Source organism: Myotis davidii, unplaced genomic scaffold (assembly GCF_000327345.1).
Source record: "Myotis davidii unplaced genomic scaffold, ASM32734v1 scaffold247, whole genome shotgun sequence".
Taxonomy (NCBI): Eukaryota; Metazoa; Chordata; class Mammalia; order Chiroptera; family Vespertilionidae; genus Myotis; species Myotis davidii.
The window spans coordinates 3,367,481-3,391,256 of NW_006299593.1; the positions used below are offsets into that span (position 1 = coordinate 3,367,481).

The 23,776-nt window shown below is 45.6% G+C and overlaps 1 protein-coding gene across 1 annotated transcript in view; it reads right to left on the reverse strand.

Annotated features, from left to right (window-relative positions):
* ANTXR1 (anthrax toxin receptor 1) overlaps positions 1-23,776 on the reverse strand; it is a 218,443-nt gene that overhangs the window by 55,138 nt on the left and 139,529 nt on the right. Inside the window, exons 14-16 of the mRNA XM_015571469.1 lie at positions 12,615-12,656; positions 6,822-6,917; positions 5,379-5,546 (exon numbers count right to left, since the gene is read on the reverse strand). Coding sequence (XP_015426955.1) covers positions 5,379-5,546; positions 6,822-6,917; positions 12,615-12,656 — 306 coding nt within the window. The remainder of the gene's footprint in view (positions 1-5,378; positions 5,547-6,821; positions 6,918-12,614; positions 12,657-23,776) is intronic.

Sequence of the window (23,776 nt, forward strand, 5' to 3'; positions counted from 1 at the left end):
TGTATTAGCTGACGGTTAAAAATAGCTTTCTTTCATTTGAGACACATTGACTATAAAATGAGAAATTTACCATTCCAGGCTCCCAACGCATCTCAGCCTCGGCCAAAAACTTCCGATCCACAGTGTCAGACAAACCAGAGGTCCTATGTCAATGAGAGCTTTGTTTCTTCCTAAATGATAAGATTGCGCCGGGGAGGCTTATGCCACTGGCGCTCAAAGCACGTGGTGCGTGGCATGTGTGGCTGGGTTTTTCTTTCCTTTTTATTTATTTATCTGTTTTGGCGAGCAGCAGCTGTGTCTTCTTTGCTGGCTCGTCGGCCTCAGCGGAAGTCAGTCAGAGGCTGAGAATTTTGAGAGTGGTTCTACTTATAGGGCCAGTATAGACTGACACTGGAATTTTTGCACCTTAAACTATATGGTAAATATCATGCCCCAGGCTTCCCTTGAAATAATTTAATGCATAAAGTTGGAAACTTTTCCTTCCCCCCCCATCCCCCCATATACACACACACCCACACATGCATACATACACACACGGTAATTGCCTTTTGCTCCTTCTTCTGTGGGTCTTTGTTAAAAAAAAAAATGTTGGGAACCTTTCTGAAAAGTAGCTGAAGAGGGACAATAAAAGTCTGTTTAATGTCAACCGCACATCTGACAACATTTAAAGCTCCAGGGTGTTTTACTGAGCTATATACAGCTTCATTCCAGATAGTTTCATGACCGAAAGCTGCTTGATTACAAGGTCAAGGGGCTCAAGGCCAAGGACAACAGGTGGGCCTAACAGAAAATGAACAGAAGATTGCCCCTGCCCAGGCCCTGCAAGCAGCACAGGCCACTCTGGCTCTTAGAGGGAACAGCCAGGCTGCCTGGCCCGCCAGGGTCTGGCTTTTGTCCTGCGGCTGTCATTTCTGTCATTTCCAGTCATGTGGAGGAGCTACTGGAAAACAAGAAGAATGGTTTCTCTGAAGGCTGCAAGCCTTCCAGCGAACCTGAACACAGTCCTGGTTTTAATCTATCTGGTGGCCATATATCTGGGCATGACTTAACTTGTCTGAAATGGTCAGTCCCAATTTAATGAGAAACATGGGGTGCTGTAAATCCAGGGGGTGGAAACCAAGCAAAGGAAAACTCAGGCCAAATAGTCATGGACCTGGAATGAGGAAAGGGTGAAGTGTGGTCAGTGTGGTCAGTGCCTTAAATTAGACGAGGGATGGTAGAGAGAAGCCCACTGTGGATGCCTTCGCTTGGTGAATTCCCACTGGGTTTGCTTAGCAAATGTGCTCACCTGCTTCTCAGATCTATTTTATGAAATGCATGAAAAAAGTGAGTCAAATGCAATACATTAAAAGATGTATATGATTCTGATCACTTTCACTGGGGCGCTAGGAGTCTCCCCAGGACCCCCTGAAAGTTTTGCACTGGGCGGGGGTAGTCTCCCTATGTACAGTAGGGGCGGAGGAGACTGGTTTGTCTCCGTGAGCTGCCTGCCCCCCTCCATCCCTGTGTCTCTCTGCCTTCCTGGCTCTGTGCCTTGGAAACCTGACCCCTTCAGATGGCAGCATCTGGTTTCCCTTGGGTTTGGCCAATAAGAGGCACCAGAAAGAGATGAGAGGGCAAGATTAGGGAGAGGCTGGGGTATTTATCCCTTCTACTCCTTCCCTGACCCCCTGGCTCCAACAGTGGCTGCATTCTTATAAGGCAGGGCTCTGCAAACATATTTTTCTTTTTTCCCATTTATCCCCTCTATGCCCTCTCCAGCTGCCCCCGCACCCCCTGCAATCACCACACTGTTGTCCATGGCCATGAGTTCTCTCTTTTTCTGTTTTGTTCAATGCCCCCACCTCCCCCAATTACCCCCCCCCCACCCCCGCCCAATCAGACCTATCTGCCTGCTCTCTATCTATGAGTCTGTCTCTATTTTCCTTGGTAGTTCAGTTTGTTCAATAAATTCCATATATGAGTGAAATCATATGGTATTTATTTACTTTCTGAGAAGGGCCATAGAGTAAATATTTTAGGTTTCGTGGGTCAACAGGCAAATGCAAGGATATTATGTAGGTACTTATATAGCCATTTAAAAATATAGAAACCATTCTTAGCCTGTGGGCCCTATAAAAGCAGGTGGCAGGCCAGGCTTAGATTGCTGACCCCTCTCTATGGCCACAGTTCCCATTGGATGGTTTTAGCTTTAGAAAACTGGCTCCACTGACCCCATCTCTCCTCCTTGCGCCTGAGGGGCAGGCCCAGGGGTATAACAGCTTGGGTCCCTCCTTTAGCCCTGCCCACACCTGTGCTCATTTAACCCTTTTGTGTGCCTTCTGCTTCCTGCCAGGAGTGTGACAAATCCAGCGAGATGATCCAGGAAAGGGAAGCAGAGTTTACGGTACTTCATGAGGCTAAATGCTTTGTCCAAGGCCTGGCGATGCCCACAGGCACTGTGGCTGGAGTGGGGCTCATCCTGGAGCATGCAGTACGTTCAATAGGATAAACACTGACTTTCTGGTAGGAAGTCTGCCCGTCTTCTGGATAAACAGTATACATTTTGACTTTTGAATTCCTTTCTGTGCTTCTATTTTCAAACTTCCTTGTCCTGGCCCGTTCCTCACCCCATTCAGCCAGATATGCATAAGATGACCTCTCTTTTTCTCTCCTTCCCTCGAGGAGATAGCAAGAACAGTGTCACCTTCTTGGAACGGAGGGTACCAAAGCGATCCGTGTACTCCAAGAGAGTCTAACCTGCACGAAGCTCTGGGAATGGTTTCATAATTACATCCTGTGCCTCAGCTCTGTAACACCAGAAGGTGGAGACCGCACTCTGTGCCAGGTACAGTGCTGTTCACTGCCAGGTCCAAGGTCTGGTAAGCATAATTGGTGCCTTCCAGGGGTCAGCTCTGGAGGAGAGAAGACTCCTAAACATGCTCAGTCACACCAGGGCAACTGCATCTCCCACCTAGCGATGTGCGCTGAGAAGCGCGGGCATGAGCTGCTCCGCCAGCAAGAGGGCGGTCACCCTTTCTCAGGTCCTAACGAGGGAGTCCGGAGAGGCGCTTAGCCAGTCCACCGGCATCACAGGTCTTTCCGCCTGGCCGTTTGGGTGGTTCTTTGCGACTCAGATTCCCAGCCACTTGATATGAATCCAATAGTTGTGTTTGTGGGAAAATGGACTGTGAAATCCAGTGTGGGTCTCCTTATTGAGACTCCTGACAAACCCACGAGCTATGATCAGGGGCTCTTTGCCAGACACCTCAGGGAACCTCCATTGGAAGGCTGGCTGGGACCTTCCATGACAAATTCTTAACTGGGCTTGTTAAAACCCAGGTTGCTGGGGTCCCATCCCCTATACTGCTGATTCAGTGGATCTAGGTTGGGGCCTGAGAATGTGCATTTCTAACAATTCCGGGGGGATGCTGATGCTGCTGGTCCAGGGGCCACTGTGGGAACCAATGATTTAACACAAGGACAGAGGAGGAGGCTCAAGAGCAGGGACTGTGGACGGAGCAGTAATGGGGGCAACAGAAGGTTATCACTTGGAGAGTTTAGATGTGAAATTTGAAAAGGGAAGCTTTGGGGGGAAAAGAATTTTATTTAATGAAAATAAGTGAGCAAGTTGTGATGGACGGTATATCTTTGAAAGCCTTTTGTGAGACTCCGAGTCATTAGGTTTGAGATGCTGGGCCTGGGAATCTGTATTTTTAAAGCTTTCCCAGGTGCTTCTGATACTCAGCTAAGTTGGAGAACCTCTGTACGCTCCGTAACCGGCAGTGCCTGGCACATAGTAGATGCACAACAAACACTCAATGAATTGCTACTAGTTCCAAGTGGGTGTTGGGAATGCTTTTAGATTCCTAAACCTAGTTGTCCACATCCTTATTTATTTCATAAAACTCAGTCTTCAACCCCCAGTTGATAAAGGAATAATGTGCTGTCAAGCACAACTTAGATTCTTCAAACAGAATGCATATTCTCTCAATGCCTAAGAATACAGAAATAAAAACCTGGCTGTCACCAAATATGTCGTGTTAGTCAGAAGGTATAGATGGCTGCAAACGACATCAGAGAAAAACCCCTTCTGTCTTCATCTCTGAGCTCCTCTGCGGCTCCTTCCTGTCTGTGCACGCATGCACGCCACTGCGCGTTCCACATTAGAAAACAACTACAAGCAAACAGCTGTTAGCCAAGCAGCTACATTTCGCCCACATCTTTCTAGAGTTCAACCCACTGCCCCAGGGGTTTTATCTTAAAAAAGAATCTCACTGCTTTAAACACAGGCGAGCCAAAATGTAAATACCTTGCAATTAGTGTGGGCATAAGCTGGCTTGGCTGGGAAAAGACAAGTACCAATAAAGTGTCACTTGCTGTTTAAAATACTTATTCCTTTGATTTCATAGGAGATGGGATATGCTGAGCAAATAACTCAGAGAATAATGAATGTTATTTTTACTGTCATTGGAAGAGGCGTAAGGCTATGCGTTTGTGTGTGTTTGCGTGTGTGTGTGTGTGTGTGTGTGTTTGCGTGTCAACTTGTTTGTGAAGAGAGCAGGCTCTTTTACTGAATCTTTCACTTGAGGCCTTGGAGTTAGTTCAGTTCTGTTTGGAGCACAGAAGTAGAGGCTATAGACCTGAGTTGGGGGTCTTGGGCTCCGGACCTAGGTCGAGCGAGGACTTTACTTACCTCAGTTTTCTGAAGGAGTGTTATGAAATAAAGAAATGGGGACAGACTCACTCAGAGTCTTTTCAGCTATGATTTTCTCACGCTCTTTGCCAATTGGCATAGTGCAGATGTTAATGGGCAAGCCTGAAGAGCAAGGGTATTGAATGAATCACGTATATTCCAAGACATTTGTACCCCAGAGCGAGAGAAAAGAGGCCTTCAGAAAGCATGAACTGCCTCCTATAGTTTAACGTTCCTAATAAGCCAGAGAGATTTTAAGATTTGAAGCTGTGGGGGGAAGAGAGATGGTGGAGAAAAAAGGGTTTTGCTCGAAGCCAGAGAGAGTGAGTCCTAGATTGATGGCCAACGCAATCCACCAATGTGGTGGGAGCGGAACGGGCTTATGTTATGGCAAGAGGAATTGCTTAGCAATGAAATGAGATTTTATACAATTTTTATAAAGGTCCTCTGGGGTTACTATCCAAGTCCACCTTCATTCCGCTACTTTGCTATGATGGTTTAGAAAAGCCTAGTTCTCAGCCTTGATAATGCAGAAATTGAGAAAAAGTAAGTACCTCCATGTTTAAGTCCATGAGTTGAGAAATTTGTTCTGTTGTGATAATCTGAAATTTGGTTTGATATTTCATCATGTCAAAGAGTCTGATTCTTACTAAAAGTGCTTTATCAGGAGTGAGGATGGATTTGTAAGTAGAAAGAGACCCACCTTGATGGGAGAGTACCACTTTGGGGGCGAGGAGGGCCGCCGCATGTTGTTGTTGAGATTTCGAGGCTCAGGGAACTCGTACTCCTGCTCTGGCATCTTGACTCTCGCATTCTTTGCCTTTTCCAACTTAGCACCTTCTTCTGTGGAGCCCTTTTCTCCCCAACGGACCTACATTAAATAACATAGAAAAGACCAAAATGACAAAATAAACTATGATGCCCCAGAGGATGGGGATAACAAATACATATGTGATAGGCAGCGCAGGTGCCCCCCCTCCTCAATTCCTTTGGGCTTTGAGGGCAGGGAAGAGGGAGGTGTGGGAAAGAGAAAGGGTGAGGGCTGAAGGAGCGGAGAGAGCAAACCACGTGGATGGATATTTAGGGGTGGAACTGTCCGGGCCGTGGGGACAGCAGGTGCAAAGGTTTTGCAGGCGCAGGCACGGACTTGGATTTTATTCCAGGGAGAGAAGAAACCACTGGGGGTTTGAGCAGATGAGCGAACTGCTTCAACTCATGGTGGGAAAGATATGGGGTGTACAGTTAAAAGGCTGTGCCTCCCATTTCTCCATCTAATGCCTCACAATTTACATCCCTACCAGATCCCAAGTATGAGTTTTCATCAGTTTGCTTGGGTTTTCCATCAGTGAGTAGTCAGCACACAGATATGAGCACAGCAGTCCTCCCTTATCCCTGGGGGATGCATTCCAAGTGGATGCCTGGAACTATGAATAGTACTGAACCCTATATATACTACTTACTGACTTTCCTGTACACATACCTATGCTAGAGTTTAATTTAGAAATTAGGCACAGTAAGAGATTAACAATGATAACCACTAATAAAATGCAACAATATAACAATATACCATTATAAAAGTTATCTTTCTCCGGAAACTAGCATGAATTTCTTTTTCTTTCTTCACAAATTTCATGGATTGAAGATTTGTTCCCATTCCAGATCTTAGCAACCTCCCCATATGATTTTCTTTCTTGGGAAGTTGAGAGTTTTCACCGTTTTACTCAAAGGTAACATTTTATGGCTTCTGTTCGGCACGTGCAACCTGCCAGCATCACTGCTCTTGGGCTCTGGGGCCACTATGAAGTAAAGCCGGTTACCTGAACACCAGCACTGCAACGCCTCACCAGATGGCCTGATAACTAAGACCCCCGGGCTACTAACTGACTAACGGGGAAGAGGAGCATCTACAGTGTGGATACATGGGATAAAGGGGTGATTCACATCCTAGGAGGGAAGTAGACAAAGAGATGATTCATGCCCCAGGTGGAACAGCATAAAATTTAGGAATGGCGTGTAACTTAAAATTTAAGAACTGTTTATTTCTGGAATTTTTGGACCATGGTTGACTGCAGGTAACTGAAATTGTGAAAAGCGAAACCACAGATAAGGGGGGAAGGGAATACTGTACATTAAGCTGTTCTCTTACCTCCATCCTTTTAATGCCTCCAACACCTCGCCCACCATAATAAGAGGCATCCACCGTAGGCCACTTTTTCTTAGGCAGACCATCATCATCTTCCTCCTGCAGAGAAAGTATGGACATGAAGGAAGCAGAGCACACACTGTAGGTATATGTCCACGGTGGCAACATGGACAAAAGGAGACTGTCTGGGTCAGATGATAAAATAAAAACAGAAACCTCCAATAACAAAGTAATTCACAGTATTTCCCCCCATGATATAGTTTCAGAAGGCTTGTGATGTCAAACCAGGAACCTTAGGCATCTTACATATATGGTTAAACTTTACAGCTGGAGGCGGATATGTGTGTGTCTGTGTGTCATCTATGAAATAGGGCTCCCCTGGCCTAGTGCCATTTTCTAAAGGAGAACCTAAAATTATATCATCCAAAACTGAACATAGCAGCACCAAGAACACAAGAAACTCCAATAATAAAGCTGCTTTACTCAATAGGAAATGGAAATGGCTTGATGAGTCTCCTGAGTTTTTAAATGACAGGGGGACAACCAGGAGAGGTCACCTAATTGAGCCTTTCCATCGCCCAGAAGAGGACAGTCGGATTCAGAGATATGAAGACATCAATGGAACTCAAGTCCAATCAGGTTTCCTGGTGCCTTGTCCCAGGATCTTTCCCCCACACTTGCACACCCAGCTGCCCTCACTCTCCTCTCTTCCTTCCTTGCCTAGAGGGCTTGCTGTCGTCTCTATTTCTGGGCTGTGCCTGAGTGAGGAGGCGGGGCCAGCCTCCTGCGCATGTGCAAGGACCCGTGTTTCCACAACAGGAAATGCCAACACTTAAATCAGCTCCACGTGCTCCTGATCCACTAAGCCTGCCGTTTAATCCCCTGACCCGAGCTTGCCTGCCAAAGTCAAACAACAGCAGAAGACAACACAAAGGCCCAAGCTTTGACCAATGAGGGAGTTGGAATTTCCCTGCAGTTACCATGGCTCTGTTTATACATTCTAGAGACCGGAGGGTTTTGCAATCTTCCGATGAGAAGGGAATCTTTGATGTGTCCTTGGCCAAAAGTTGGTGGATTAAAATCACAGTGCCCAGCAATTCCACTAAGAAAACCGGCAGCACCCGGGGTGACCCTCACATCTAATGAAGTACAAGGGCTCTTGGCAAGTTGCCCTCACACTGCTCTTCAAGGATGTAGCAGGGAGGGGAAACCGCCAATGTGGAAATACTCTATGATTATGGGATGACAGATGGATAAGCTGACTTGCTTTGTCTGAGCAAAGCAGTAGGAATCAGGGGTTGGTGGGCAGTCGGCAGAAGATAAAAAAAAGCTACCAGTACCCACCTGAGGTGATGGTTGAGACCCTCAGCAGCCGGAATGACAGTGATGCTACAGAAGAGGCTGCTTAATATTCTGCCAGGAGTTATTCATTGGCTGCACTGTGCTGCAACCACATACTTTTAATCCTTCAGCAAAAGTCCCCATGCAGATGGCCTTGTGCCAGCGGTGCCTTTGGGGGAGTGTGGAAATCGAGTTTGTTAGATGGTGTCCAGCAAACGAAGAAGGTGAGTGATCAGAGGAGAGGCAAGAAGTAGGAGTTAGTGGTGCCTGTAGAAACCACAGAGCTTGGGGAGTGCTGGTTTCCCATCAGGAGAAGTTATGTTTAAATCTTAAAGGATGTGGCGGCCCTAGGCATCCAGTTGGCTGATGTTCAGGTCACATTTCTCAGATGGTAGAGGACCATCTGACCTGCTTGTCCTCAGGCAGACCTGGGCATGTCCTCAGTCAGTCCTGCTCTAGAAAGAAATAGCTGTAGACTATGAGGTCAGATGCACACATTGGGTTAGCCCCAAATTGGCTTAGTCCTGTGCTGCCCTCAGACACTGAACTTTTCTGTCTTTCCAGTCATGTCAGGCTTTTGTAAGGCTCCATGCCCTGGACAACACCACAGTCTTGATGTGCACAGCTCCCCCTGGAGTTGTGCATATAGATGGTGACCCTCTTAGACTCAAGCTACAAGTTCTTTAACATCCCTGCTTCTCTGATATCTAGATGGCCAGCTTGACCCAAATAGGCTCTCAAACCCCGATTCACTGCAGGTGCCAGAGGGAACTATCTATGGAAAGGAAAATGTAACAGAAACAGAATCGAGCCCAAGGAAATAGTTTTAAATCAGCTTTTGAATCCATTTAAATTTCGATGAACCATAACCCATCTTAAATCCTTGTGATAAGCCCTCATAGTTCCAAATAAGAACCTCTATTTGTCCATTGCATCTTTCACTCACCTGGCCACTGTGGCTGACCCCCCTGAGCCAGTGCAGTGTGATATTTTGAGAAAAATAAGGAGGATACAGCTGTCAACACGATTGTTCACATTTATAGAGGAGTAAGTTTTGTGAGGGTGATGACATGAAGTAATTAAAGGGCAAAGGCCCCAGAAACTCCCAGGCCCAGGAGGCTCTGAAGGGCTGAACCTAAAGTAGAACTGGCTGCTTATGTCATCTGAAGTCTTTGGGGATAAGCCAGAGAAGTCATCCTCAATGTCAGTCTTGGAGATGAATTCCTAGGCGTGAACTAAAAAATCCAGCGACCCCTTTGTTTGCAAGTATAAAAATTCCAAATGACCTAAGATTCCCTTGTTCTGAGCTGTAGAACATGTCATGGCACCAACATACCCTTCACATACACACCATGACTAAGGAGGATGCAAGGATTTTCTTGTATTCTTCAATAAAAAATATAGTGTATTCATTTTTTTAGAAGCAATGTGCTTTTTTAAACTACTGAAATATTGAATACTGAATTCTGGGCCTGTTCTAGTACTCCTGTTTGGCATGTGCACGTGTGTGTGTGTGTGTGTGTGTGTGTGAGTGTGTATCGGTGTGCAGTTGATGTCCACTGGCAGTAGATTAGCCCTTCACCCCTCCAGAAGGGGAGGCTACTCTGGCTGTCTGGGTAGACATAGCTGTGAGGGACCCCAGGACTGCTAGTTGGTCCTAGACAACTTGTATAATTTTCCCATCACTTAGTTATTTACATCTAAAAAATTCTTGCCTCGGAGAAATTGTTGGGATCAGTAAGCGTGATAACAAACCTAAAAATAAGTTCATCATTCAAAGGCAGGTGCTTGTTGTTAACTGGATGCCCATCCAGTGTCAATGCCTTCAATACACATCCCTCTCCCTCTCACACAGAGTCAGAAAATCCATGGAACTACTTAGAACGAACCCAGCAGCTGAAGTGCTCTATTATTGGTTTCTCCCATAAACTATCAATTATTGGGAATAACTAGAAACTCAGTGAGGAAACCTCATTCTGCTGCCAATTAGAGCAGAAATGCCCCTCTCAGTTGTTAAAATGGAGTTTCCTTGCTTTTGCTGAGATCTTGACATTTCAATTAATTTTTCTTTGACCCTCTCTTTATACAGAAGTATCACTGTTAGTTGCATGGAATCTCAAAAAGTCATGGCTTTTTATGTTGTGCATACTGATGTTCCTTATTAAAGAGAATCACTGTGGAGCGCATTATAAAGTTGTGTTCATTCTTAAAGTTTCATTATTTAAATAGATATTTGTCTCTTGGGATACGATGCTAATAAATCTGATGAAAGTTGGGATAACAGATCCTTGACTTGCTGATATATGGATGGCAGAGAGTGACTTCATATGGCTAGTAATTGAGTGTTAGACAACAGGCTAAGCTCTCTGGGAATAAATCAAGGATTAATTAGATATAGATCTTCATCTTTAACTAGCTAATGATCTTAAACATTGATGCAGAAGGAAGAGTCAATGAAACACCCTGGGAATGCAGAAAAGGGAGAAATGAGAAATGAATTGTGACAGGAGGAATTAAAGTGTGGTTTCAGAGATAGTAGCACATGAGGTGTGCCTGAAGGGCTGGTGGGATTTGAACACAGGAGACTGGAGTGGAGAAGGTTGTCTGGGTTCTGACTATGATTTTTAGGACATAGTGTAAAATACTCCGTGTGGGCTAAGTTATATTCTCTGTTTTTGTGGGATTTTTTAATTATTATTTCTGCCAAAACACATTAGGTGGGAGATTCGGGCTGCTTAACGCCCAGGGCCAAGGGACTCTCATGGCCAAGATGCATGCTAAGGTCATCAGCACCGCCGGCAGCCTGCTCGCCAGCATGGAAATGCGCTTAGGTCCGGCACGGCCCTTTACACCTCAGGCATCCCGAGGTTGTCTTTCTGTGTCAGAAACCAGGTCTGCCTTCTTCAGGTGAGACTTGTCTAAGAATATTAGATGAAATTGGAAAAACTCGATTACTTCTCTTGCTTTCAGCTATTCTTTCTTGGTATTTTTCGGGTTCGAGCCCCACTCCCCCTCCAAAATGGTAGTTCATTCTACACATACTTATTAAAATGTTCTGTGTGTACAGTCCTATGCTAGATGATGGAGTCTGGGGTAAGCCATACTCCACAGTCTTACACCTAAGTCTCCTGGCACATTTTGGCCACAGTAGCTGCCACATCACCTGCCAAAGACAAATGTAGAGCCAGCACCAGAGGAAAGGGCAACGACTCCTCTAATTGAAAATAATGAGGGGAGGGAACAGGGCAAACAGACCAACCTCATCAAGAGAGTGTCGTGACCTATTTTTCTTTGGAAGTACAAGAGACAGCTGCACACAGCAGAAGCGCTGCCAAACTGGAACTCGCGGGAACTAACCACCGTGCTTTCTCTTGAAGGATTAGGAAAAGGCCTTTGTGGATGTAAAGAGGGTGTTATTTTTCCCCTCCCTCCTCTTTGCACGGCAATGTAATTTCCTCCCCTGATTTCTGGGCAGGAAGTTAGCATTCCAACAAGATGTGCTTTAATTGATGGCAGCTATTAAATCCCTTGGCTTACATGCATATGGTTCAGGATATAAGAGCCACATGGAATTTTAAATGCAATCACGATTCTTTCTGTATGTAGGAAACTTGACAAAGACATTGGGAGGAGGAATGGTGAGGGGGTGGTGCACGGTTTGCACACAACAGACCTTAGGGATTAAGGACCATGAACTAGAAACCTCATCATTATAGCCTTCGGTCCCACTGGCTTTTCAGACCTGTACCCTGGTTTATAAATTGGTGAGCATTGCATCCAGGCTGGCCAGCTCTCCCGGAAGTGATCAGAGCACCAGGAAAGCCACTGGCCGGGCACTCCTGCCCCCTCTCCCCCAATATGCTCCTTCTTGTCATCAGCCTTCAATGTCTCCACTCTATTCTACCCCAGGCAAACTGCTCACTGGGCAACTTATGGTGGAGCCTAAGATATTTTTCTTCCTTCAAATGATGAGGATTTGAGAGTATGGTCAGGATATTAGCATATCCCCTTCCAAAATATTTCCATTACTTCCTGGCAAATCTTTAGGTAACATTGTTTTAAATTAAAGGACAGGCGGTTCCTAGAATCACTGATTTTCCCTCATCTGCACACATAAAGCATAAGTCTCTGCAGGGAGAAGAGATCCCTAAAGTGTCTCTTTTAGAGGAAAAATAATTGTATTGATAAAAACGTTTCTGTTTGCATCTCAAATTTTATCTGTGCAAGGAGAAACCTTCCCAAGCCTCTGTCTGTGACTGCCAGTTTAGTTCATTCATCTTCATCTTTGGTTGGGAAGAGCCAAAGACCTCCCTGCCTGCTGCTTCACATGCACTGGGAGCCTGGGCCTGACTTAGCTCTGCTTTGCCGGGGCCTGAGTCTCAGCCCAGGGCACTCAGCTCTCTACCCCACTCCCACACCCTGCCCGGCTGGCTACACCCGGCTCTGGTCACTCACCTCACTTTCCTCAGCAGGAGGTGGAGGCATCTCCTTGATAATCTGAAAAGAAAAAATAAAGAACAAGTCAGTGGAAATCTCCAGCCACCTGCTCTTCAAGAGGCCTGCAGATCTCAAAAGGTGTCTGGGTAGTGTGGCCGTAATTGCCATTGAAGCAGGCCCAAGCAAGGCAAGCTGAGTCAGTGCCATGATGTGTTTTTGTGGGCAGAGCAGCTCAGTTAGTGAAAGTATGGTCTAGGCTGAGGGTTCTATTCATAATGGTGTTTTGTTGTAGTTTTGTGTAAAGGAAAAAATGTTTCATAGATAACAGTTCCATCTCTTATCACAGGTAGCTATCGTGCAAATTTATTCACTCATTAATCCATCCAGTCATTCATGCATGAAATCATTTACCCACCCATTCAAACAGCTACATGTTTAACAAACCATTGTACATGACAGAGGTTAAGGTGGTGCTGCAGAGAGGAGTCAGGTAAGGACCACATGAGCTGTTTTTAGTTCTGTTAACTGTCACTGATCCCAAGGAGTACCCATCTAGGGAGGGTATAGGGTGAAGGTCAGGCAGATGGATTTCCAACAGTGGGCAGCAAAGAAGGGGTAGCCATGGATTTTTTTCCAGGGCCCTGAACTTAAAGGGGTACAAAGGTTTATATAGCAATATTATAAGATTGTATGTTGCAGTTGCCCTGTCACTGGGGCTGAAGAAAGACATGTGGACACTCTGGCAGGCAGCAATTGGGGGGCCCTTCCATCCAATGAGAGGATGAGTGACACATGAGAGAAGGACAGGGAAGGAGGACAGCTAGGTGGCAGTAAGCGACCTCTCCTTACTCGTGTCCCCAACTTGCACACCCCCTTCACAAAAGGAAAGCCCTTGCAGTTCATTAGTCTTTTACAAGGCAGTTTGGTCATCATCACGGTGACTCTACCATGTCCTTTGGTAGCTCCCTCTTCTCATCTCAAGCTTATTAATGGAATTTTGGGCCAGCTTCATACCAGGCAGTCCTTTTCCTTAAAGAATTCAGGTAAATACAAAGCTCATTATATGTCTTTTGATGTTTTAGTGCCAGGGCTGGTGTGGACCACTTGTGGATGGGTGCTTGGGCACTGCCCACCAGACCAGTTCCTTGATCCAGTTGGAGAGCTCTCCTAGCTGCAGAGCAGACTGTATCGTAGGCATCAAGCTCTTGCCTACTAAGCACACATCTCCTCTGACTTAATGAGTATTCCGGGATCTCGTTTGGGCTCTGATTCCCAATGTTATCATCCGGGCTACCACTATCTGTCATGTCATCTCTCTATGTTGAGACAGGCTACTGGCTTGAGGCTCTATTAACACCAGCCTGGGGATTGAGACTCCACTCATTGAAAAGGACAGCATTCAAATAATTAAGGACAGCAGAGGTTAAGGTCTCCGGGGGTTTCAAACTATCATTTCATCTGCCTCCACTTCCTGGCCATTGTGGGGAGCCTGCTGAAGGTCTCTGGAAAGCATGAAGCCATGATTTTGCTCACCCACTCAACTAAGAAAATCTCTGGGGAGGGCCATTCCTGCCCAGAGCTGATTTCCCATCATCCCAGAGGCACTGATGATTTAAAAACAGGAAATGCCTGGGAATGGGAGGGAGGGTGGGAGGCTGGGGAGAGCCATCTAGAATGTGTCTCTCCTCTTTGGGCAGGGTTAGGGAGGGGGGTGAGAGGAGGCAGGATATTTGGGAAGACAGACAGATGATGACAGGGTGCTGTGGCAATGTGCATGGGAAGGACCGTGGGTGTCTGGAGGTTGGGTGCAGAGCAGCTGAGCTTCTGTCTTGACAGGGCTACCAGCTTCCTCCCTCACTGCATGGCAGCACAGTGGAGTTGTCCGAGCAATCCCAGACCTGCCCTTCTCTCACTGAGGATTTGACAAGTCCTTGAACCAACCTGAGCTCCACTGTCCTCATCTGTCAAACATTAACCTGGCAGGAATCGAGTCACGATGAGCAATCATACTTGTAAAGCACCTGGTATACAGTGGGTGCTCAAGTGATGGCGCAGACTGTTATTATTATTCTCCTTTTCCTTTCTTGCCGTCTCTGTGTCTTGTCTTTGTTGCATCTTTAACAAGGTTTCACTTAACCCCCGTGTGAACTAAAAGGCTATGTATGGTCGTTTCCAGATGGAGCAGCCTAGAGGCCAGAGCTTCATAAATGAGCGACAGGAGGCTGGTGTTCAGGCAGCGGCCAGGGGCTACAGGAGGTCAGCAACAGAGTGTTTCACCACATATGTGTGGGCACATGCCATCAGTGGGAAGGGCCGCAGCAAGTGGCCCACCACTCCAGCCAAACCATTCAAGCCATGTCCCAAGGGGAAACCAAAAGACAGTGCCAAAATACTCAATTTAGTATTAATCAAAGGTGGACTAATTTACAATCCAGATTTCATGCTGACATGCCGTAAACTGGGCACCTGAGCTTCTGGAAAAATGCCACCATGTTCAGGCAAACAGGATTTAGGCACCTCCAATGTGGTCTCAGTGGTGGGGTGTCTGACTATATGCAGCAGGAAGGAGGAAGAAGTCTTCCTAATTTCCTAGTGCTTCAAAGCACCCCTCCAACTACCCGCCCCCCATCACCAGCCTTTCACTGGGCTCAGGGAGCAGCTCGCCCATAGGATGGCAGGGGAGTGTTTCAAAGTGTGATCTAGACAGGCTAAGCTGAAGTTATGAGATGATTTTTCCAAGCCTTGAAACTGAGTAGACTGTCTCCAAATGAGCCAAAACCTCCTGCCAAGACCAGCATAGGGGCCACCCAAAGAAGTGACCTAAGCACAGGGACATGTCAGCCTTCTCCACCTTACAATCGCCTGAAGGAGCAGGGGCGCAGCTCTTGAATCAGCGCCGCTGCCTCCTTGCTGTGCAGTGGCCCAGGGCTCACGGGATAAAATGCTAACTGCCCCACCCCCCATAGGCCTGCATGATGTGGCCCTACCACCTGTCCACCTGACTCCTCTCCACTCTCCCCTGCACTTCAGCCTCCAGGTCACCTTCTTGTTCCTTCCATGCACCCTGCTGATTCCCACTTGCAGCATCTGCCTAAATGCTTGCTATCCCTGCCTGCTTTATCGCACCCCTGTACATACCCCCTTTAACACCTATTCATTCAGTAGATCACCAATAAGTACACCTCCCCAGGAAGTCAGTGACCTCACAGGACAGGCAAGTTCCTGTTCATGGGGTCTCAGGTAACCCAGTGGTTTTTTTAATAGCACTTTCAATGGTAATTAAAAGATCAATTGCATCATTCTCTGCTTCCAAGTAGTATGACTAGAAAGTATTTCCAACATGAATGCAAACTAGATTCCGCTGAGCACTACCAAGCGTAGGCTCAACTTGGCCCACTCCTTCCTCAGAAGGTTCTAGGAGCTTCCTCTTGGTTGGGAGTGGGCTCCTCAGCTCTTTTATCATTAGAAGGAACAACTTAAAGATAGATAAGCTTGAAAGGATCCTTAATCAAATGTGTAAAAAGAAAATTCCTCAACAAACGTATCTATAAACACAACATGGTAGAACCAAATGGCAGTGCGGGGGGGTAGGGTGGGGGGAGGAATCCGGGGACATTTTTCATATTTCTCCTCTTGAGGCCCACCCCACCCCACCACTTACTGCTGTCTTCAGCTTACGTATTGTGGATGGGCAGAAAGTGGCCATTTGACTCCGGAGTAGCTGCCCTAGAGTCCGTTTGGCATTAGTGGGTGGACTGGTGAAGTAAATGGGGGTATGAAAAATGAGGTGGGATATGGAACTTCTGAATTCTAGTAATGTTTCTTTGCTACCTGAGAATTTCTTAAAAGTGTCTCTGCTGTGCATTGGGAGATATGCCTCCACTCCCCACTTATCAGTGCTTTTAGCCCTGGTTTTAGCCACCTTTGTTTAGGTAGACGTGAGGTGGTGTCAGATTTGACAATGAATGTTATATAGGTAAGGAAAGAGAGCCAGAAAAGACCAGGTAAATTGAAATCTTACTGGCCACTGTAAGTCAAAACAAAATCAGGTTTTCATGCACGCCTCTTAGTTTGGCTGCTGGAAATAGTCATGGATGGAAGATGTGGAGCTATTGTTAGGTTGGCATAAATACAGTAGAAAGATCACACATGCCCAGGTCCTGCTTGACACCTGGAAACTTATTCTGGTTTTACGAGTCAAGTTCAACTGTTTAGGTCTCCATAAAGCTCTTTCTTAAAATTTATTTTATAAAATGTGAAGGTGAAATTAAGCACATAGTGAGTTTATTACCCTTGTTTCTTTTTCTCCAGAAGTGTCCAAATTCAGCTCCTACTTTGTAGGATTTGATCCTGGCCACTTGACTCGTTCTGGCTATAACTCTGCTGCTACAGTCCTGGGCAATGGAATATAGAAGACAGTCTACCCGCTTCCTCCTCCCGGGCGATAGCCACCCTGGCTCACTAGGCATTGCATTTAAAGCCACGAGTGAGGGCAACATGCTGCATCAGAAGCACGCAGCACAGGTTAAAGAAAAGGCTATACTGCTGACAACAGCAGAACCGTGCTTTCCTGGCATTTGGCCTTATTTGGAACCACACAAATAGCTTTTTTTTTTGTTATGAAAAGAGAAACTTGGCAAAACAACAAAGGCTGGGTTTCTATTTTAAGCCGGTGCAGAGGAATAACAAGACAATGAGTCACGGCCATCCACCTCTGTTGTGACACTTCGATCTAAGAATGCCCTTCCTTCCGTCCTGTCTCCGTAACTCAAAGCCGCAGTGCTACATCATCCTCATCCACCAGGAGAGTTGATGTGTTTATTTTTTTTAAATCAAGGAAAAGTGTTACATTCACTGTTGCATTATTTTAATTAAAAATGTACGATGCTTCAAATGGTGAGATTTTTGAGTTTATTTTAATAGATTGCACCGTTTTGAATGATCTGCTCTGAACCCCATCCTCCCCACTAGTCCAGTTATTTTCATGGGGCTGAAATTCCATACGCAGGGACATTTTTAGGAACAGCCTTCATTTTATAGGAAAAATGATGATATCTAGAGAACTTTCGATGCATCTGCTACTTAACAACTAGTGTTAACTTTGGAGACAAGAAAGGGGAGACAGTTGGCTGGGCCTGAGTTTCTCATCTGATTTCTGGTCTTTTGTACTTTCCGTGGTTAGTAAAACCCCAAGGAGCCTGAGTAATCATACTTCTGTGTTTTTGGTAATTTTGGATTATGAGCTCATGTGTAGTTTGCATTTACCTATGCAAATCCTTTGAGGACTGTGTTGCGGGATCAACCTGCCAGAGGGGACTCGAGTTTCCTTCTGCAGATTCCTAAACACTTCTACACTGTGACCTTCTCAGCTTGTAATTTACAGAACTCCAAGTAGTACGTACATATTTGAACTTTAAAACTGAGAGGTTATGGTTCTGAATTCTTACACACACACACACACACACACACACACACACACACACACACCCCAAACTCATAGCCTATTCTTTCACTTAAGGCCCAATTTTAGGCAGAAGACTCAATTCCAACTCCCAAACTTTTATGGGCTTATCTATGTAAGGCTATTAGACCAAATGTCTGGGCAATTAAGATCAGAATATCTCTCCTAGGACTGCTATTGCTTTAGGGCAGTGATGGCGAACCTATGACACGCGTGTCAGAGGTGACATGCGAACTCATTTTTTTGGTTGATTTTTCTTTGTTAAATGGCATTTAAATATATAAAATAAATATACAAAATATAAGTCTTTGTTTTACTATGGTTGCAAATATCAAAAAATTTTTATATGTGACATGGCACCAGAATTAAGTTAGGGTTTTTTAAAATGCTGACACGCCGAGCTCAAAAGGTTCGCCATCACTGCTTTAGGGCAGGGAAAATGTTGCACCTCAGAACTCGGGAATCACTTGCTTTAACATTCTCTAGGGTTATGTTTCCTACACAGTTTTTGGCAGAATACAAATGTCCTTTCAGATGTCTGTATGTCAGTGGGTGGGGGTTTGGATAGTCCAAGGAAGAGTTCGAAGGTAAAAATAAGCTTAGAAATTCACAATGCAAATTATCCTACTAAAGGCTCTGAGAAGTCCTATAGTGAAGATTGAGTTTAATGGTCTCTTTCAAACTTATTGTCTAAACCCCTTGTGGTTTTGATAAGTAACCAGGATTGAGAATTACAGACCAGGGAATCTTGGTCTGGAAAGAAAAGAGTAGACTCACTTACAGAGGTATGAATATAAGATAACCTTAGAGACAATATGATCCCAATTTCATAATTTTTCATGTAAAGAAATTAAGGTTCAAAGGATTTACCTTGAATTGGTAGAGGAAGATCTCTATGGGAACCCACTTATCTTTATTTTTTAATTAATTATTATTCTTTTTAATCCTTACCCAAGTATATATTTCTATTGATTTTTGTTGTTGTTGTTAGAGAGAGGGTGAAAGGAAGGGAGAAGGGGGAGCAAAAGAGAGAGAAACATCGGTGTGGAGAGAGACATCGGTTGGCTGCCTCCCACACATGCCCTGACCTGGGCTGGAGATTGAGCCTGCAACCGAGGTATGTGCCCTTGACCAGGAATTGAGCTTGAGACCCTTTAGTCTGTGGGCCAACGCTCTAACCATTGAGCAACCAGGTAGGGTGGAACCCATTTGTCTTTAATGATAGCTCACACCTTTCCAGTTCACCAGCAGGGGTGAGGATGTGGTGGTAGGTTATAAGGCAAGCTGTGAGGCCAGGTGGATGGGAATGAGGGAAGCCATGAGGGCAAGGTGAACCTGAGCACCGACTGGTGTGTGGGGCGTGGGCTGCGGAACTCCAGAAGTGAGGGCAGGCCATGGCAGAGCTCAGTGTGTTAGTGAGAAATAATCTTGCCAGCTGCAGGGTGAGGAGTGTCCAAGTGGGAATGGGTGGAGGCTGGAAAGGACTCCAGGGAGCATGACGGGTCCAGGCTAAGGAGCTGCTTGTACGAGTCAGGTTGCTATTAAACACACTGTCAGTAAATCCCTTTGGTGATGTTAGGCTTGGTTGTCTGGCCCTGAAAATTAAATGTTATGCTTCAAGATGTGGAGAACATTACCTAAAGACTTTATTTTTATTTCATTTAAGGCACATCAACTTCTTGATTCATTTTTGCCCCTTGCAATTTGTCATTGGTGATGTCCAACGGGCTTATATGTTGAACTATCCTTGAAATTCAATAGTAAGTTAAACATGATCTTCTACATAAATTCTTTAAAAACTAACTGTTCCTAAGAGACCTACAAGGCCGTTACAAACAAAACAAAGAATAGACCTCTGTTTATATGGAGAGAGCTTGTGAGGGCACGCACATTATCCTGTCCCAACGAACCGAATAAAAATAGTTGCCATTACTTGAACAGGAATCAAATCATCAAATAGTTGATGATTTGATTTGACTTAGTGTGATTTATTAGTGGGATTGCAGAGAATTGCAGCTTTACTGCAAGGTCTTCCCCTCCCCCCTTTTACTTGTGGAAAAAACACATAACAAAATTTATCATCTCCATCATTTTTAAGCATGTAGTCTAGTAGTGTTGGGGGAGAGAGGAGTCAGCAGTGCCAGAGCTGTTATAGAATGAGAAATGAGCAGAGACCACTGCCCAGGGAATTCATTTGCAAGAGATAGACTGGAGAAATCATGGGGTTGGAGGTCAGGGGGCAGCAGGCTGAAGTGAATGGGAGGAATTGTGGAGTGCCTGCAAAGAAGTTTGCAGATGAAAGGAAGGGAGAAAGAAGCGAGTGAGTAGCTTGAAGGAGAAAAAAAAGTCTGAGCCATTTTGAAGGTTGAAGGAGGCTGGCATACTTTTGTAGGCAGAGGGGAGGAAGACCGTGGCAAGGGAAGATGCCAGAGGCAGAGATGAAGTGAGAGGGGACACAAAATGAAGAACACAGGGGAAAGAGAGGGAGAAGGGGCAACTGCTTCTGAGAGAGGGTGCTGGAGGAGGACATCAGCGCACGTGTTACCCGAAGCAGAAGGGTTTCTCACAGGACAGCCTCTGCCTTTTCACTGAGACAGAGGAGCAGGTTGTCTGTGGAGAACAGAAGAGCCAGAGGTAGGACGGGGATCTCTGGGACAGTGGCAAGCGTTTGGGAGAGGCAGTGTGAGGATGAAATCTGAGGCTCCAGAAAGATGAGCTGTCTGTGGAGAACAGAAGAGCCAGAGGTACGGGGATCTCTGGGGCAGTGGCAAGCGTTTGGGAGAGGCAGCGTGAGGATGAAATCTGAGGCTCCAGAAAGATGAGATAAAATTTGCTAAGCACGCCGCTGAAGGCCTCCTGAGTGTGCAGTGGCCCCATCAGCATGCTTGGCTGGCAGTTCTCTTCAGACATGATCAGCCTCCTGGGAGCGAAGAGGAGAGACATACCATTGCTAGACCTAGGTGTAGGGGTGGGCAGGGCAAGTGAGGTGGGAGTTAGGGAGTTGAGGGTGTTCATGAGAGCATTCAGTAGATTGAAAGGCCCTGCAGGCATTTATTCCATCCCCAGATTTTTGATTTGGAGGAGCCAGTCCCCACTGTCTATCAGAATCTATCAGAGTCTTGCTACCTGCTGAAATGTGGGCAGATGTGATGGTCTTTGTTGTGCACATAAAGCTACCAGCCTAGCTGGGCTGCAGGCTCACAGCAGGCATCGCCTCTTGGCTGGGATAGTCTACACCCTCAGGGCTGCCTGAATTTTCTGGAACAGTTTAGTGCTCTAACATCACTGATTCATTGTTGATTTTTTTCTATACACTGAGTGGCCAGATTATTATGACCACCTGACATTTGTAGGCAAATTAGCTATAATTTCGTGCTGAAGCTGCTAGAGGGCCAGACCATTATAAATAGGGAAGCAGGTTGTTTACCATGACAGTAGAAGTGATTTTTTTTCTGAAAACATGGGCAAACAACGCGATTTAACAGCCTTTGAACGTGGGATATATAGTATCTAGTTTATACAGCCGTGGGCAAACTACGGCCAGCGGTCTTGATCCGGCCCGTTCGGCTGTTCTATCCGGCCCGCAGAGCCGAAAGAGCAGAGGGTTCTCTTGCTCTCCCCTCCACTCCTTCACCAGCAGCAGTGTTAACATGGCAACGTCGGGAATCACGGCCGCAGCTCCTTCTTCTGAGTCCAGTTTAAGAACCCATTGTGGCCCTCGAGTCAAAAAGTTTGCCCACCCTTCTAGTATCTAGTATCTAGTATATATATATATATATATATAGTAGATACTATATAGAGGTATACTATATGTATGTATATCCCAGGTGGTCATAATAATCTGGCCACTCAGTGTATATACATTCAAGCCATTCGTACATTTACTTTCCTAATACATTCCAACTCTTTTTTCAGGGTTCTCATCTAATTCAGATTTCCCAGTCTTCCTCTTTTTAAAGCTCAATTTAGAGATTTCAGTCATATTGGACCAAACTTACGAGTAGATGGAGTGGCCACAGTGTGACTTAGAGGGGCTGGCAAGGCCCCTTGTGGAACTGAGGCAAGGCTTTATTTATTTATTTGTTTAAGCAAAATATTGAGCCCCTTGAATTCCCTTTTTGAAAATGCAAATAAGCCCAGGGGGCCTAGTCCAGTGCCTCTCTCCCTTTGAATGTGGCGCTTTTGTGCCAATGAATAAATGCAGGAATCTTAGAAGCCAAAGGTTTACCCAAGGACACCAGGGCCCAGGTGGAAATCACCAAAAGGGTTTGAACCAGACTCTGGCCATTCTCTCTCTCTCTCTCTCTCTCTCTCTCTCTTTCTCTCTCTCTCTCTCTCTCCTTTGATCATTAATGAAAGATTATACTCCTCTATGCAGGCAGTAAGTTATCCCAGGTTCCATCTGGTCAGAAGATAAGAACCTAGGTGGAAGTGGGTCCTTTAGGAAAGGCAATGGATAGCAACAGTCGCTCTCACCCATCAGATCTCTTCTTCCAGTCAGAGCCAGAGGAAGCCAGAGGGCAGGCCTGCCCATAAGCACTACGCCTGGTCTGGTCATTACATGTAAAAATGCTCTTTATGTTTAGTAAATAGGGACCTGAGGACCTGCCCTTCTACTCTGGCTGCCCACTGGGGCTTCTTGGACAGCCCTGCCCTTCGTGTCTCATCATACAGCAATTAAAAGGGTAATATTTGGTTCAGGTAGGATTGGAGTTGGGGTTATTAAATAATTAGCAACTGGGGTTGTTAAATAATTTGAATATCACTCCTGGAGAGAACTTTGCAGAAACCTAAGGAAGGGGCTCAGCAGAGAGGAGCCTCCTGTACCCCACATTTTGTAGGCCCTTTCTGCTCTCTGGCTCGTTCCCATCCTCAAGAGGCAGCTATGGTGCCAGGTCATGGGGCATTTCCCACCCTTGGGGCAGGGCGGGGAGGGTGAGGAGGAAGGTTTCAGGCCATCGTTTACAAGGACACCTTCGGCTAGTCCCAACATTGTGGTGAGGGGGTGGGTGAGGGTGGGAGGTGATATTTGGCCTCTTCCCTGCATGCTCTTTCTAGAAAACACATGACTGTATCTTGTCCCCTTCAGAGCGTCATTACTCATCAAGGAAGTGAGTGATAAATTTGTGATAAATTTGGTTTGGGGTCACATCAAACATCAGAAATAAGGGTGCAGACAGTTTTTATAGACATCATAAGCAGGAAAGTTAATCTCCAGGATCTTTCCTTGGAAAGAAATCTTTCAGGATTTACAAAATCAGACATTAAGACATTCTGGCTGCCTTCCAAAGCAACATGGACTTAACCAGATACATTCATTGAAAAGTATTTTGAATATTGCAAAATAATATGGCCTTGGATGACATTGCTTCCAATAATGAAAGACATGAATTTAGAAACATTTCCCTGCAAATAAAAACCTAATGAGATATCACCTCATTGCAAAGACAAGAGGTAACGTGCTGGTGAGGATGTGGAGGGAAGGGAACCCTTGTGCACTGTTGGTGGGAACGTAGTAAATCGGTGCAGCCACTATGGAAAACAGTAAGGAGGTTCCTCAAAAAATTAAAAATAGAACTACCATATGACCCAGCATTTCCACTTCTGGGTTTTTATCCAAAAGAAATAAAATCACTATCCTAAAGAGATAGTTTCAGCATTACCCAAGACAGGAAAACGACCTCAGTGTTGAACAGATGACTGGATAAAGGAGATGTGA